The following is a 15,808-nucleotide window of genomic DNA, read 5'->3' on the forward strand; positions in this document are numbered from 1 at the left end:
CGATAACAATATAGAAGCACAATGGCAGAGAATTGCCCACTTCCTACAAACTGCAGCAAAAGCAACACTTGGGTACCAAAGATCACCATCAGAATCCATAGTAGATCAGGAGTGTCGTAATGCTACTGATATGAAAGACGCAGCGTATAGGGCAACCCTGCAGACAGTAACAACACGTAATGTGATGGAGAACTATCTGGAGAAAAGGAGAGAGGAGAAACGTATTTTCAGAAAAGAGAAGAAAGAACAAGAAAAACGTCAGCGTGGATTTTTTAAAGAATATTTTTTCAAGGACCTACATAAGGCGTGGATTTTTTAAAGAATATTTTCAAGGACCTACATAAGGCGTGGATTTTTTAAAGATATTTTTTCAGGGTCCTATATATGGCTTGGTTTTTTTTAAAGAATATTTTTTCACTGACCTAAAATAAGGCGTGGATTTTTTAAAGAATATTTTTTCAAGGACCTACATAAGGCGTGGATTTTTTAAAGAATATTTTTTCAAAGAAGGCCTATATGAGGCGTGGATTTTTTAAGGATTCATTTTCCAAGGCCTATATGAGGCGTGGATTTTTTAAGGATTCATTTTCCAAGGCCTATATGAGGCGTGGATTTTTTAAAGATTCGTTTTCCAATTGTTCTTATACGTCATCCCTATTCCTAACAAGCCATCACTTTGATTTCTTTGTGAGAACAAGTCTATTTAAGAAATTGGATGGAGCAATCGAAGCAGAACCATAACAAATCGATCATATCAAACAATCATTTTTTGTAGTTTCAATTGAAATTGTTATTGCGCGATGAAATGTGGTGAGGTTCTTTCAAAGAATAAAAGAATAAAACCTGAAAACATAACCGAATGTAATTTGCCGAACAATAAAAACACTTTGAACAATATTTATAGTGAAGGAACATATAACGATTTTCAAATTTAACACACTCCTCCCCATCCCCATTTCTATTTCTTCCCACTATGACAAATTGTGTAATTTCCACTTGCCATTGAACAACAATGGCTATTTGGCAGACCACTCAACCTAAAAAAAACCCGAAGAACTTAAATACTTTCACGGCATCCGGTTTACCCAGCATCAGTCTTGTGTCATTCATTTGGTCACGACAGTCAGTCAATCAATCAATCAATTGCGAATTTAACTACCCACCAACACCACCACCGCCAGCCCCATCACCGTCATCATCACGTTTACGTAGCACTTGAACAGACAGACCATCATTGACGTCGATTTTGTCAAACATGCCGAACGAGGCCGTGTAAGAACAAAACACCAACAGAAAAAGAGACAAAGCCAACAAAACAAAAAAAACCCTATGTATACTGGGGCTAGGAATGCCTGTCATTCTCGAAAAGCATTCATGTGAAATGTGTACAACAATCCCAATGACTAGCTTTCCCACTATTTGGATGGACTAAAGAACTGTTGACAATCTCTGAAACCGAAATGCGATGACAAAACTTTAGATTGGTGGTATGAATAGGCGGCTAAGGCAGAATGAGGAAAGAGAAAAAATAAACGTAAACTAGGAAGAAAGAAGCGTAATTCCATTGTTTGGTTTTTTAGATAAACGAGAAAGAGATTAAAGGCGTCTACATTATCTATAGTCCTTGAAAAAGTCTATTTAAAAAATCCACGCCTTATGATAGTCCTTGAAAAAGTCTATTTAAAAAATCCACGCCTTATGATAGTCCTTGAAAAAGTCTATTTAAAAAATCCACGCCTTATGATAGTCCTTGAAAAAGTCTATTTAAAAAATCCACGCCTTATGATAGGTCCTTGAAAAAATATTCTTTAAAAAATCCACGCCTTATTGTAGGTCCTTGAAAAAATCCACGCCTTATGATAGTCCTTGAAAAAGTCTATTTAAAAAATCCACGCCTTATGATAGTCTTAAAAGTCTATTTAAAAAATCCACGCCTTATGATAGTCCTTAATATTTAAGTCCTTGAAAAATCTATTTAAAAATCCACCTAAAAAATCCGCTTATGATAGCCTTTTTAAAAAATCCACGCCTTATGATAGTCCTTGAAAAAGTCTATTTAAAAAATCCACGCCATATGATAGTCCTTGAAAAAGTCTATTTAAAAATCCACGCCTTATGATAGTCCTTGAAAAAGTCTATTTAAAAAATCCACGCCTTATGATAGTCCTTGAAAAAGTCTATTTAAAAAATCCACGCCTTATAAAAGTCCTTGCAATAAAAACCAATCGCAAAAATTAGATTCAAGTATTAGCCTCTCGAAGTATAAGAGGTATAGTTTCCTTACCTTATTTTATAAACAGGACACTCATAAATATTCTTTGTATCCTGTTTGTCCTTTTGCACTGCCTTAACAAATATAACCGGCATGGCTGGGAATAATTCCTTCAGATAGGCATCGGCTATGGAATTTAACTGCATATCCCAACGGGCACCCTCCATAAAGAGACCATTAATATAGGCACCTTCTCGAGGAGCGGAACTGAAATTGGAAAACAAATTTAAAACAGATTTCTTATATCCACTTCCTCTCCCAAAAAATCCACTTACGATATTTCATCCTTAAACTTCTTGGTAACATCAGTGTTCAAACACATCCTATCCAGAGGCCATTCATTTTTTCGGGCCGTCTGCTGCATAATAGCGGTAAGAAAACTTTGCGGATTAAAGAATCCGCCTAACCACACCGAAGAGGGTAGACGGAAATCTGAAACCCATGTTTCCAGTTCTCGCAGTCGCAATTGTAAATCAGCAAACCATGACTGGAGACCCAATGTACTGGGATAGGCCAATTTTGTCCATGACTCCGGCACCTGATCCATAAATAGGGAAGACATCAGATTTTCCATGGTTGAGGAGATGGTCAACTCTCCCTTTAGACCCAATTCCAGTTCATGCAGCGATCTTTTCAGTTCAGCCATGAGGATATTCATTCGCTCACATTCTTGAAATGCAACCAATATATAGGGGTTACGATCTTCAACACGGGCCATTAGTTCGGGTATATTAAAAGGTGGCGGAATTTTGTCAATCAAATCCTCCAACATACCCTTGACGACATCATCTTGTGAAAGGGCATCACCACCACTGGCATCGGAGGCCCCAGCCAAACGGGGTTGTAATTCGAATACAACCCTAAATAAACGTTCCGATACTGTGGTAAGGAAACCAATTTCAGCATTTAAATGTAGACCATAAAGATTGGGACTTTCCGGTGGAAGATTTTCATCTATGTAGTCGTGATACCCAGCATATTTTAGGATACCAGGGGCACGGAAGCCAGGACAGAATTGCAGTTCACCATCAATTAAATCAGGTTGCATAAATTCCTCTAAATAGGTGCGACACAGCCTGCGATCTCTGTCATCGGTAATGTGACCTCCATACATAATTTCCCCGAAGAGGTAGCGTAAATCCTCCCATGGTACCCGATTATTGGCCTCCAAATAATTGAAGAGAACATAAACGGAGATGGTGAGATCTCCCACATTAAAGGGATACACCCGATTCCAACCTTGGGCGCCAAATTTGCGACGCTCTGCCACCACGGCATGGAAATAGCACAGGGAAAAGAGTATGGCCTTGAATTCCGTCTCCTTGGAACACATTTCCAAGGTTTCATCACTGAAATTGTCCAAAGCTTTGTGTATGTTGGCCTGCATCCCGGTAGGTGGTTCATTCGTTATTTTTATTGCAGACTCCAAAATACCTTGGGGTAAAATATGATAGGCCGGGTCAGGGGATGGTTCGGCACTCAGAAACAAACGGTAATCCGCGTGGACGTCCAGCAGCGAAGCTTCCATTTTCTTTTCCAGCGAAGGCAGCCATCGTGCCACCAAATGTATATTCTGCAATACCACCCAGTGACCCTTCCTCGAAGCCGTATCTATGGCATTCTCCGCCACAATTTCTTGACCCTGACCCAGCGAAACACTATGGAAATTTTCATTATCCGAATGGAAGCCCAAAATCTTTCCCAATTTCTCAACATCCTTGAGGGGATCTACACCCGGTGAGAGGACAAAGAAAATGTGAGTCTCTGGGCTGCTTTCTTCAAATGTTCGCGAAAATTCCATGGACCGGGCATCGATGTATTTGGAGCCCAATTTTTCTTCGATAAAAACTTTCATTGAATATGACATGCGATCGGGACGTATGCACCGCATAATACACAATCTCTGGATGGCTGATTTAGTTTTCCATTCTCCGGGAAATTTTTCACGTTCCGGACACTCGGAATCGATGAAGGTCTTCCAACGTTTCTGTGAAGTTTCCATGTCTTTCTCCAGACCTTTGAAGGCGGGCAAATTACTCAAAGCCTTTATGCCACCCCATCCCATGTTGGTAAGGAATGACAAATTGGAGGTGATGTTGACCATATAGGGGAATCTGAGAAGGAAATCCAATTCCGCCGGTTCCACCTCTCCAGCATTGATGAGTATCTGTATACACAGCTGGGTAAGGAAAATCAATTTATCCGCTTCAAACAAACCTCTAGAGGTATACATAAAGGCACAATAGGTAATCGAGTCAATAAGGTTCTCCACCCTCTCCTTCAGTCTCTCCGACACCTGGGCTTTGGCAATGGCATTCGAGAAGACCACAGTAAAAGCCTTTAAGGAAAACTGATAAATGGGATTGATTTTAAATAAATCATTGAGTATAAAATAAATAATCGAAGCCCTCTCCGATGCCGGACGGTATGCCTCTCTTGCCGTATCGATTTGCACTGCAGTAATTTTTGCCTCCGCCACTTTGATTTCAATTTCATCGGCCGTCTTTTTGGTCTTTTCCAAATTCATAACCAATGAAACATCTTCCAAAACATTCTCCCCAGCCGAGGAGAGCCTTTGCAACAAATCATCTTCCAAGAATTTCAGGGTGATTTTAAAATGATTCTGCTGTTGGGTCAAACGTGAACGGAGGACCTCCAAATCAGGTCTTTCCGCCTTTACCACCTCAGCCAATAGCTGATCTTCCAACCCATCACGTGTAACCGTGAAATTTATCAACGTTGTTTGGGCCTGCATTTCGGGTTTATAATGTGGATTGGCCAATTTGGTGTGTAAGATCAAGCGGAACTTAGGATTATAATCGATTTCACGATCACCCATTTTCAGACATGTACCCTTTTTGATTAGCATTCTACCCAGCAGAGGATTTAACACTGCATCTATATTTTCTCCAATATTTTCCAAAAGCAAAACATTGCCATTGCTCACAGCCTGTTCGATTTTATCCAAATATCCTCTTTGGGTTAGGCGCAACACCACAATATTGCTGGCATATTTATTTTTCACCCACTTGATGCCCTGCCTAAAAACGGAGGAGAAAATTTTTTGAAATTCACCAAAAAATTAAAAATGATTGAACTCACAATTGCGGATCAATCATCAAGGGATATCGCTCCGAATGCACCAATATCGCCGCATTTTCGGCAGACATGCGATCACTGGGCAATCCTTGATTATTCCACTCAGCAATTTGGGCATCATCACAAATCATTTCAAATGGATCCGAATCTTCACTGGAGGGTATGCGGGGCTAAAAATGGAACCGTAATAAAAACAAATTGATGCCGAATCTACAAAACATTACCTCACTGCCCTTGAAGGCTGGTTGCCACATTTTTGTTTGCAATTCTGTGCGATAGGCCCGAGTAAAGCAGCCGACATAGGAAATAAAGCAGGCTATCAGGAGGATATCCCCTGGCAAAGTTTCGTGGCTGGTCTTGAGGCTAGAGGAAAAATTAACAAACATATTTGTTAAGGACTATTGATACGTGGATTTTTTAAAAATAATTTTACAAGGGCTATTATAAGGCGTGGATTTTTTAAATATTTTTGAGCACTATTCGTAGGCGTGGATTTTCTAAAAATATTTTTTGAGGACTATTCGTAGGCGTGGATTTTCTAAAAATATTTTTTGAGGACTATTTGTAGGCGTGGATTTTCTAAAAATATTTTTTCAAAGACTATTCATAGGAGGATTTTTTAAATCGATTTTTTTATACCCTTCACCACACTGTGGTACAGGGTATTATGTCCTAGTGCATATGTTTGTAATAGGAAAAATAAATCGAGATGGACCCACGGCTCCTTTTGAGAAAATGCATTGAATCACATTCTGAGGTGATTTAATCGTGTCCGTCTGTAAATCCGTCCAGGTATTTTTGTGAGAAAAGTTTAGGTCGCATTTATGATCCGATTTTCATGAAATTTGCTACATGTCACTTATTTGGCCTAAGGACGAACCCTATTGAAATGGGAGAAAATGGGTTCCGATTTAGATATAGCTCCCATATAAAGTTTCGTCCGATTTTATGTAAATAAAGCACCATACATCCATTATTGGTCCGATTGAGACGAAATTTTGCACAGAGTACTAAATTAGGCCCAGATTAATGTATGCGAAGTTTCGATGAAATCGGATCAGATTTAGATATATCTCCCATAAATAGGTTCGTCCGATTTTTTGAAAATGGTGCACCAAAGAGTCAAATTTAGACCGATTGGCAAAAAATTGCATAGCGTTATATATTAGGTCCAGATTGATATATGCGAAGTTTCGTGAAAATCGGTTCAGATTTAGGTATAGCTCCCATATATATTTTCGTCCGATTTTATGTAAATGATGCACCGAAGTCGCTATATTTATTTCGATTTAGACGAAATTTGACATAGCGTACTGAATTATTTCCAGAATGATGTGTGCCAACTTTCGTCAAAATCGGTTCAGATTTAGATATAGCTCCCATATATATCTTCGTCCGATGTTATGTTAATGGATCCCCAAGATCCCTATATATCCTTCCATTTAAACCAATTTTTGGCTTAGCGCACTGAATTAAGTGTAGAATTAGTGTGCTAAGTTTCATAAAAATCGCTTCGGATTTAGATATAGCTCCCATATATATTTTCGTCCGATTTTATGTAAATGATGCACCAATATCCATACAAAACTTTCGATTTGCACGAAATTTGACCTAGCGTACTGAATTAAGTGTAGAATGATGTGTGCTAAGTTTCGTGAAAATCGGATCAGATTTAGATATAGCTGGTAACGTAAGAACTTCGAATTGTCACAAGAGACATTTGGGTTTGAAAGGTTTTTTGTAAAGAAGCTATTAATAGCTTCTGGGGAGAATATCCCAACAAAAAACTAAGGGAACTGATGAGGATCAGTGGCGAGATCCGAAACTATAGATATAGCTCCCATATATATTTTTATCCATTTTTATGTAAATAGTGCACCAAAATTGGCATAGCGTATTGAAAGGAATTTAGAATGACGTGTGCTAAGTTTCATAAAAATCGGTTCAGATTTAGGTATAGCTTCCATGTATACTTTCGTCTGATTTTATGTAAATAGGGCACCAAAATCCCTATTTATAGTGTGTGTCAAGTTTGCTTTAAATCGATTTACAAAATTTAGCATAGGTTGTAGAATGTGTGCACACAAAGTGTAGGGCCACACATTGATGTTAGCCGGTTTAAATTTTTAAAAAATTAAAAAGATAAAATATTTAAGTTCCTCTAATTTCATATCAAGTTTTGGACCTTTAAAAATGTGACATCGTGCAATATGATGCACACCACCATGCATCTTTTGAATATACCTAAACAAAGTGGTGAAGGGTATCCCTGCTTTAAATCGATTTACAAAATTTAGCATAGGTTGTAGAATGACAAGTGTAGGGATTGATGTTAGCCGGTTTACATCTAGATAAATATCACATATTTAAGTTCCTCTAATTTCATATCAATGGACCTTTAAAAATGTCCTTACTCTTTTGTCAAAGTAAAAAATCCACACTTACTCTTTAAAAAAAATCCACACCTAGGAATAGTCCTTGAGATTTTTTTTAATTCATTGGTGAATATTTTTTTTTAGTATGGTTAACCTTTACTCACTTCTTAACCGATTCCGCCCAACGAATTTTCTCCGAAGCCAATCCGCCAATTAAACGATTAGCCAAATCAATGGTGAATGCCGTCTTGTCAGCCTCATCCTGACATTTTTGTTTTTTCGCCAAGGCATCATCGTATTTCATTTGCAGAACATTTAACTCCTCCTCCAATTCATTGAGACGATTATTGAGAGCAGTTAATTTATCTCGAGCATCTGTCAATTCCTGTTCCGCCTCCATTAAGGCTCTCTCCTTAGGCTCCACCACCAAATATACATCATAGAAACGATTGATGTTTATCACCCATGAACAGAGACCAGCAGCTGCACTTGACTTGGCCAGAATTTTCTCGGGATCAAATTCCGGATCAGCCAAATATGGCTGTAGAGCCTTTATAATATCCGGGTGTATATGTTTCTTGTCATAATTAACCAGATTGTCAAGGAATTTATCAACATTGCCCATAATCTGGCGACATGCCTTCCAGCTGCGATCTTTGGGAATTTTACCCTTTTGGGCAAACAAGACCAATACCGCTGAGCATACATTCACCACAGCCTCGGGTGGTGAGCCGAAAGATTTCAATTCCGTGAGATTGTTTTTGTTTAGAGTATTTAAAGCTTCTTGGGCAGCCAGCAAAGCTGGTTGTGCCTTACGAAAATCTTCTTCACATAACTTGGCCTTGGCGGTAACATCCTCCTCAATCTGCCGCACATTTTTCTCTTCCTTCGAGGCAAATGCTCTCTCTTTGGAAACCTTTTCATTTTCGGTACTCACCACAACAATCAAATTGTCGGCCTCTTCATTTTTAATTTTCAACTCCACCTCTTGAACTTTCAAGACCTCCTGGAGGGCATCAACTTCTTTGGAACAACTAGCCAATTTGATGAGGCCATTTTGAAGGCGTATTCTACGATCCTGATTGGCTTTCACTTTTTCTCTGAGAAGTTTAGTATAGAGGCTGATGAGTTCCAAAAAGCTTTTCGGTGTGGTATAGTTATAACGCTTATCATTAAGTAAATACACTTTCGAGATGTCATTGACGGTCTTGTGAACATAGGCCATGAAACGTGATACGGGTGGGGCAAGCTCTTTGGGTAGAACTTCAATTTCTTGTAGAAACCGATACGACACCGATTCAAGAGCTTCCTGAGGCCATTCATGGAACCAATCAATTGTGGTACAATTCACCAGAGAAGGGAAATTTCGAGCTCGAATTCTCAGTGTTGTACCCACGGGAGAGAAACACAGAACGACTTTCAGGGAACTGCGTACCTTTTCGATAAAATGTTTCCAACAATTTTCCCGATTATCCATAATTCCCAACTGCTTGACTTCATTGCGTACAGCATTGATAATATTTTCCACCTCATCATCGGGGAAAAGCTCATGAATATCTCCCGAGGCCAACAGATCATTGATCAACACTAAAAATTGTTCCCTGGCAACTTCGGCATCAGTCATTAGGAAGCAGGAGGCGGAATTCTTTACACCACATTTCATATAAAGCGTTGCAATATTCGCTTTCAAATCATTGATACCATAATCCTTAGTCAGCTGTATTTGAAAGACATCCAGCGAAGAGATAGATGCTGCTAAACGCGTTAACGACTGTTTACCCGATCCACCAACACCTATAAGCAGAGCATAACCTCTCGACGATTCCATAATACGAGATATCCGGCAAATGTGAGCCATGGCATCTTCAAAGAGTACCAAATTCATGGCCCCAACAAAATCATTATAACGATCTTGAGCCTCTTCCAGTAGCTTGTGTAGCCTTTCCCAATCGGCTACGGGCATATATTTGCTATCTGCCAAGCCTTTAGCAAAATGACAATAAATATGCGGTTTGGCAAATACAATATCCTCATTATAGCTTTCTATGCCCTTGCGTACCATTTCGAGAATTAATTTGTTGTATGTGTTAATGTCGTTTTTATCGACCAGCTTATCGCCATACACCCGATTACATTCATGGGTCCATAGGCGTAGAAGCATATTGGGATTTGGACAGGTTTCAAAGTTGGCATACAACATACCCTGAAAAGAAAATAGGCAACAACATATAAAATAAATATTATTAAACAATTTAAGCCTAAAAATTTGCATTGAAAATGTTAGAAAAATAACCGCGCCTATAAGTATGCATTGAAAAATAATTAAAATATATCCACGCCTATGGATGGCGTAGGGGATGATAGATACCCACAACAGCTCTGATTGGCTTTAACATGGCGAAGTCCAGGCTTATCTTGGTCCCTCTTTCATCTCAATTGTGGACACTGACCTCCCGCGGTGTCACCTGGAGTAACTATTTTCATCTCCCGTTGAAATAGTGAATATGTGCTGCGAGTTCACCCATAAGAACTATAAAAAATGGTTTGAGGCATCGGGTTAGTTGCCCACAAGGGGAAAACCCCTCCTACTATGAAAAAGCAAAGAAAAAGAAAACCTCCGACCGAAGACAATGATGAGCAGACCAAAGACAAATTTTACGAGCGCCTAGAAACATCATATGACCGCTGCCCTGGTCATGACATTAAAATTCTGCTAGCGAATATCGATTTGGACCACTACCTTGTAGCAGCCAAGGTTCGCACTCGTCTTAATGTTGCAGCAAAGGTGCGATCTACCACAACACGAAAACTCGACGTCGAAAAGCTGCAAACACAACAGATAACAGAAGCCTGCTCCGCTCAACTTACCCACCTGCTTGACGAAAGCACTTCTTGTCGCGATAATGGTATAGAAGCACAATGGCAAAGAATTGTCCACTCCCTACATACCGTAGCAAAAGCAACACTTCGGTATCAAATACCACCATCAAGAAAACCATGGTACTATCAGGAGTGTCGTAATGCTACTGATGAGAAAAACGCAGCGTATAGGGCAACCCTGCAGACAGTAGCAACACGTAATGTGATGGAGAATTATCGGGAGAAAAGGAGAGAGGAGAAACGTATTTTCAGAAAAAAGAAGAAAGAACAAAAAAATGAGCAAATCGGGATATACAGGAGTCAGAATGAAGTCCGGAAATTTCACCAGCGAGTACAACATCAAACCGAAGGTTTTGGTGCATGCACATTCTCCTTCAGAGAAGAAGGAGGAATCCTGGTGACAGATACAGACAGCGTGTTGAGGATCTGGAAGGAGCATTTTGAAAAGCTTCTGGTATCAAATAGTGGCGGTGAAGAAGATACGCCAAAACCAATAAGAAATGATGGTATAGCGCGTATACCACCTAGCCAAGATGAGGTCACAAATGCAATTAATCGGCTGATGAACAATAAAGCTGCAGGTGCCGATGGGTTACCAGCCAAACTATTCAAGACTGGTGGTCAGATGCTGATCAGGAGCATGCACCAGCTGATTAGTACAATTTGGCTAAATTAATACATGGCCAATGATTGGAACATCAGCATCCTGTGTCCCGTGCACAAAAGAGGAGATCAGACGATATGTGCCAACTATCGCATCGCATATAAAGTGCTATCCAGTGTGCTGTGTGAACATTGAGGCCAATGGTCAATGACATTATTGGACCATACGAATGCGGCTTCAGACCTGGCAAATCCACCATTGACCAGATTTTCACTCTGCGCCAAATCTTGGAAAAGCCCCACCAAAAACGCATGGACTCGTTCCACCTATTCCTCGACTCTAACGCCGCATTTGACATCCCTATCCGTTCAGAGGTGTTTAAAGCCATTTCTGCGTTCGGCATTCCTGCAAAATACGGCAAAACTACGGATATGCAGGATAACTTTAACTGGTACTGTGTCAGCAGTTAAAATAGGAAAGGACCTATCGGAGCCCTTCAATACCGAACGACGATTCAGACAAGGTGAAAGTTTGTCGTGTGATCTTTTTAACATCCTGCTGAAAAAGGTCATAAGAGAGGCACAGGTGAATAGAAATGGTTCAGGTGAACAGAAATGGCACTCTGTACACCAAACAACTCATGTTACTCGCCTACGCCGATGTCATCGATATAATGTCGAATATTGCGAGCGGTAACAGCCACCTTTGAACAAGTTGATAAGAAGTCGTCCAAAGTGGGCCTGGCAGTAAAAGGCGAGAAGGCCAAGCTGATGGTATCAACGCGCAAGACGTCCAGTAGACTCGAACCAACTGTGGAGGTAGTTAAGGATTTTATATACCTTGGTACCGCCATACCGACATCAGTTTTGAAATTCGGAAAAGGATTCTGATGGCTAACAGGTGCTACTATGGTCTAAGTAAGCAGTTTAGAAACAAGGCCACGTACCGCCAGACCAGACCCGTGCTATTTAATGGATCTGAGGCATGGGTACTTGCGCAAGCAGATGAGGCAGCTCTTGGGGTGTTTGAAAGAAAAATTCTCCGAAAGATATACGGGCCGATCTGCGTCGACGGTGAATATCGGCGTCGAATGAACTACGAGCTTTACAATTTATACGCGGACATCGACATAGTCAGTCGTATTGAGCTGCAGCGACTACGGTGGCTAGGCCATGTTGTGCGGATAAATGAGGATGCCCCACCTGAAATGGCATATAAAAACGAGCCTACTGATGGTTCCCGTAGAAGGGAAAGGCCTCGAATTAGATGGAAAGACCAAGTAGAAAACAACATCGTGGAACGTGGACTTCCAAATTGGTGGATTTGCGCACAACATCGACGCGCTTGGAAATCTTTTTTAAGCTCGGCTTATGGAACATCCGTTCTGTAACAAACCAGCTAAGTAAGTAAGTATGGATAGTGGTTGAAAAATCCACACATACCTAAAAATAGTCTCTCACACCTAGAAAATAGTCCCTTAGAAAAATATTTAAAAAGCTTACGGTAAAAATATTCGAAATATCCCTCAAATTAAAATTGTAATGGAATTTCACAGCTGTGGGTAAAAATGTAGCAGCAATTTTCTGATGCAAATTAATGGCAGTTTGGACCAGAGGTTCGGATAGATTGATAACAGATTTGTCAAACTTATGAATTGGATTTGCTAAGTGTTGGGACAAAATCGAATTGAGAATATGAAAGAGAGCATCCGAACTGGGCTGACTGGAAAGAGAAAGAAAAATAAAAATTACGGATTTCTAGAGACTGCAGGTCAATAATTCCTAACTTACTTCACAGCAAAGGAGCAAAAATGCCTTTGCAACCTTGGATTAATGGTAAATGATCCCGCCGAGGGGTTCATACACGATAAAAATTGACAATTGTGTATATCACGCAGTGTCATCTTGACACGGTCATACCAATGGCGATAATCCATAAATTGGCGAATCAATGTATGCGGTTGCACTGTGCCATATTTATCCACCTCGGGCATATTCATATCATCCACAAAATACAGCATTCGTTTATTACCCTGTGGACCATAGTTACGACCAGCTTTCTTCTCCAAAGGTTTCTCCAATATCCTCTGCAACATTTCCGAGGTGGTGTAAAAATTAAAGGGCACATTGGTGACTGCATATTTTTCCGTTGGCAATGAATTCAATTTTGAATTCATAATAATGGTTTTACCCGAACCCGGTGCCCCTATTAACATAATCGGATAATTATCCTCAATAAGAACATCCATGAAGTAACGCAGACGCGTTGTCTCGGAGGTGTGTACCAAATTCGCCTGCAACGGTACATCGGGATCCAATTCAAAACTTGGCACCAAATCTGTCCATGGTCGGAATTTCTTAGTGTTGTGATCAACGTAATAGGAAAATATGGTGCCAGCTTCGGGGAATTTCACTGTTTTAAATTCATTTGTAAACCATTTATGGAATTCATTACGCCAATCGATAATTTGATCTTGAAATAGGGTGGACCCAAAACCCCAAATGACACAGAATACAAAATAGATTTCATACCAATCTTTGGGACAATCCGCTGGGACATTTTGAGGCGTCAACATACTTTGCAGTAGGAAGCATGTCATTTGCAACATGGCAATATCCGAAATGGGTGTGATTTTCTTAAATTTCACCCGAAATGCATCCAACATGGGTGGTACATATTTATCAAAGAGCACATTGAGAGTGGACACTTCGGAGGCATTCGTGCGTGTATTTAACCAGGACAATATGAACGGTGTCCATCCCAAATCTTGTGGATTAATATATAAAATCCCCGCTCTCGAAACCGTGGCTGGTGTAGCCGATTTCAAATTGGCAATTTCGAACAGCAACCTCATTTCCTTCGTTAAAGCGATACGTTCATTACTGGCCAATGTCAGCACCTTATTATCATCCATAACGGTATTTAAACTTTCAATCCACATTGGATCTATATCACCATCCAGTACAATCCACTTCGGTCCCGTTCCACCCAAATTTGCCTGATCACGCATGGTTATCGAAAATAAACCATCTTTCCATTCGCGTGTAGCCTGATTTACCACTCCGAACAGTTCATCATTTGTTACCGCCTTGGGATTGATGTCATTGTAGTGGGGTTTCCGTTTCTGATTGGCATAGGTTTTATTCAATGTCTTCCACACCTCCGATTTTCCCGTACCCGCAAAACCTATTACGAACACAGAATGCCGCACAGCAAATAATTCTTCTAGTTGTACAATTTTTAAAACGAAACCATCATCGGGTTGTAGTTTAAGGTCTATGGCGGATTTTTTGATGACAGCCTCAAATTCCAAATTTCGTTTACGTGGTACATCCAATGCGGGGAAGAGATCACCAATTAGACCCATGAAGACTGGCAGATCGTCGGTGACAATTTTCGGTATATTAAAATCACGCAAGGCTCTCATCAGAACTTGGTCCTCGGGACGATGGCGATCATCACGCTGTAATTTGAGAAGGAGTTTGAAAATTTTAATTACAGGGGAGGCTGACAAAAGGTTCAAGATCGATTATAAATCCAAGATGAGAGAAGTACTTAATGGTACTTGGTGAAGGAATGGATCTAGGTTTTGAAAATTGATATGGGCCCCTTGAAAAAATATACTTTAAAAAAATTCACGCCTGTGATGGGCCCTTGAAAAAATATTCTTTAAAAAATTCCACGCCTGTGGTGGGCCCTTGAAAAAATATTATATTTAAAAAAAATCCACGCCTGTGGTGGGCCCTTGAAAAAATATTATATTTAAAAAAATCCACGCCTGTGGTGGGCCCTTGAAAAAATATTCTTTAAAAAAATCCACGCCTGTGGTGGGCCCTTGAAAAGATATTCTTAAAAAAAATATATTGAAAAAATATTCTTAAAAAAATATTGAAAAATTATTCTTTAAAAAATCCACGCCTGTGGTGGGCCCTTGAAAAGATGTTCTTAAAAAAAATTGAAAAAATATTCTTAAAAAAAAAATTGAAAAAATATTCTTAAAAAAAGTTGAAAAAATATTCTTCAAAAAAATCCACGCCTGTGGTGGGCCCTTGAAAAAATATTCTTTAAAAAAATCCACGCCTGTGGTGGGCCCTTTGCATAAATGTTCTTTAAAATCGACGCCTGTGGTGGGCCCTTGAAAAAATATTCTTTAAAAAAATCCACGCCTGTGGTGGGCCCTTGAAAAAATATTCTTTAAAAAAATCCACGCCTGTGGTGGGCCTTGAAAAAATATTCTTTAAAAATCCACGTCTGTGGTGGGCCCTTGAAAAAATCCACGCCTGTGGTGGGCCCTTGAAAAAATATTCTTTAAAAAAATTCTCGCCTGTGGTGGGCCCTTGACAAAATATTCTTTAAAAAAATACATGCTTGTGGTGGGTCCCTGAAAAAATATTCTTTAAAAAATCCACGCCTGTGGGGGGCCCTTGAAAAAATATTCTTTAAAAAAATCCACGCCTGTGGTGGGCCCTTGAAAAAATATTCTTTAAAAAATCTACGCCTATTGTAGACCATGAAAACATATTCTTTGAAAAATCCACGCCTAATGTAGACCATGAAAAAATATTCTTCAAAAAAATC

At 39.7% G+C, this 15,808-nt stretch overlaps 1 protein-coding gene across 1 annotated transcript in view; it reads right to left on the minus strand.

Moving 5' to 3' along the window:
• Positions 1-2,284: 2,284 nt before the first annotated feature.
• Positions 2,285-15,808, minus strand: part of LOC133330089 (dynein beta chain, ciliary) — a gene marked incomplete at its 3' end in the record, with an annotated part of 34,713 nt that continues 21,189 nt past the window's right edge. Inside the window, exons 15-21 of the mRNA XM_061538558.1 lie at positions 13,021-14,693; positions 12,733-12,952; positions 7,911-9,949; positions 5,596-5,734; positions 5,375-5,541; positions 2,548-5,313; positions 2,285-2,479 (exon numbers count right to left, since the gene is read on the minus strand). Coding sequence (XP_061394542.1) covers positions 2,285-2,479; positions 2,548-5,313; positions 5,375-5,541; positions 5,596-5,734; positions 7,911-9,949; positions 12,733-12,952; positions 13,021-14,693 — 7,199 coding nt within the window. The remainder of the gene's footprint in view (positions 2,480-2,547; positions 5,314-5,374; positions 5,542-5,595; positions 5,735-7,910; positions 9,950-12,732; positions 12,953-13,020; positions 14,694-15,808) is intronic.

This window comes from Musca vetustissima, unplaced genomic scaffold (genome assembly GCF_032173495.1).
Source record: "Musca vetustissima isolate MV318-11 ecotype Yass unplaced genomic scaffold, APGP_CSIRO_Mvet_v1 utg193973, whole genome shotgun sequence".
In the NCBI taxonomy this organism is placed as follows: domain Eukaryota; kingdom Metazoa; phylum Arthropoda; class Insecta; order Diptera; family Muscidae; genus Musca; species Musca vetustissima.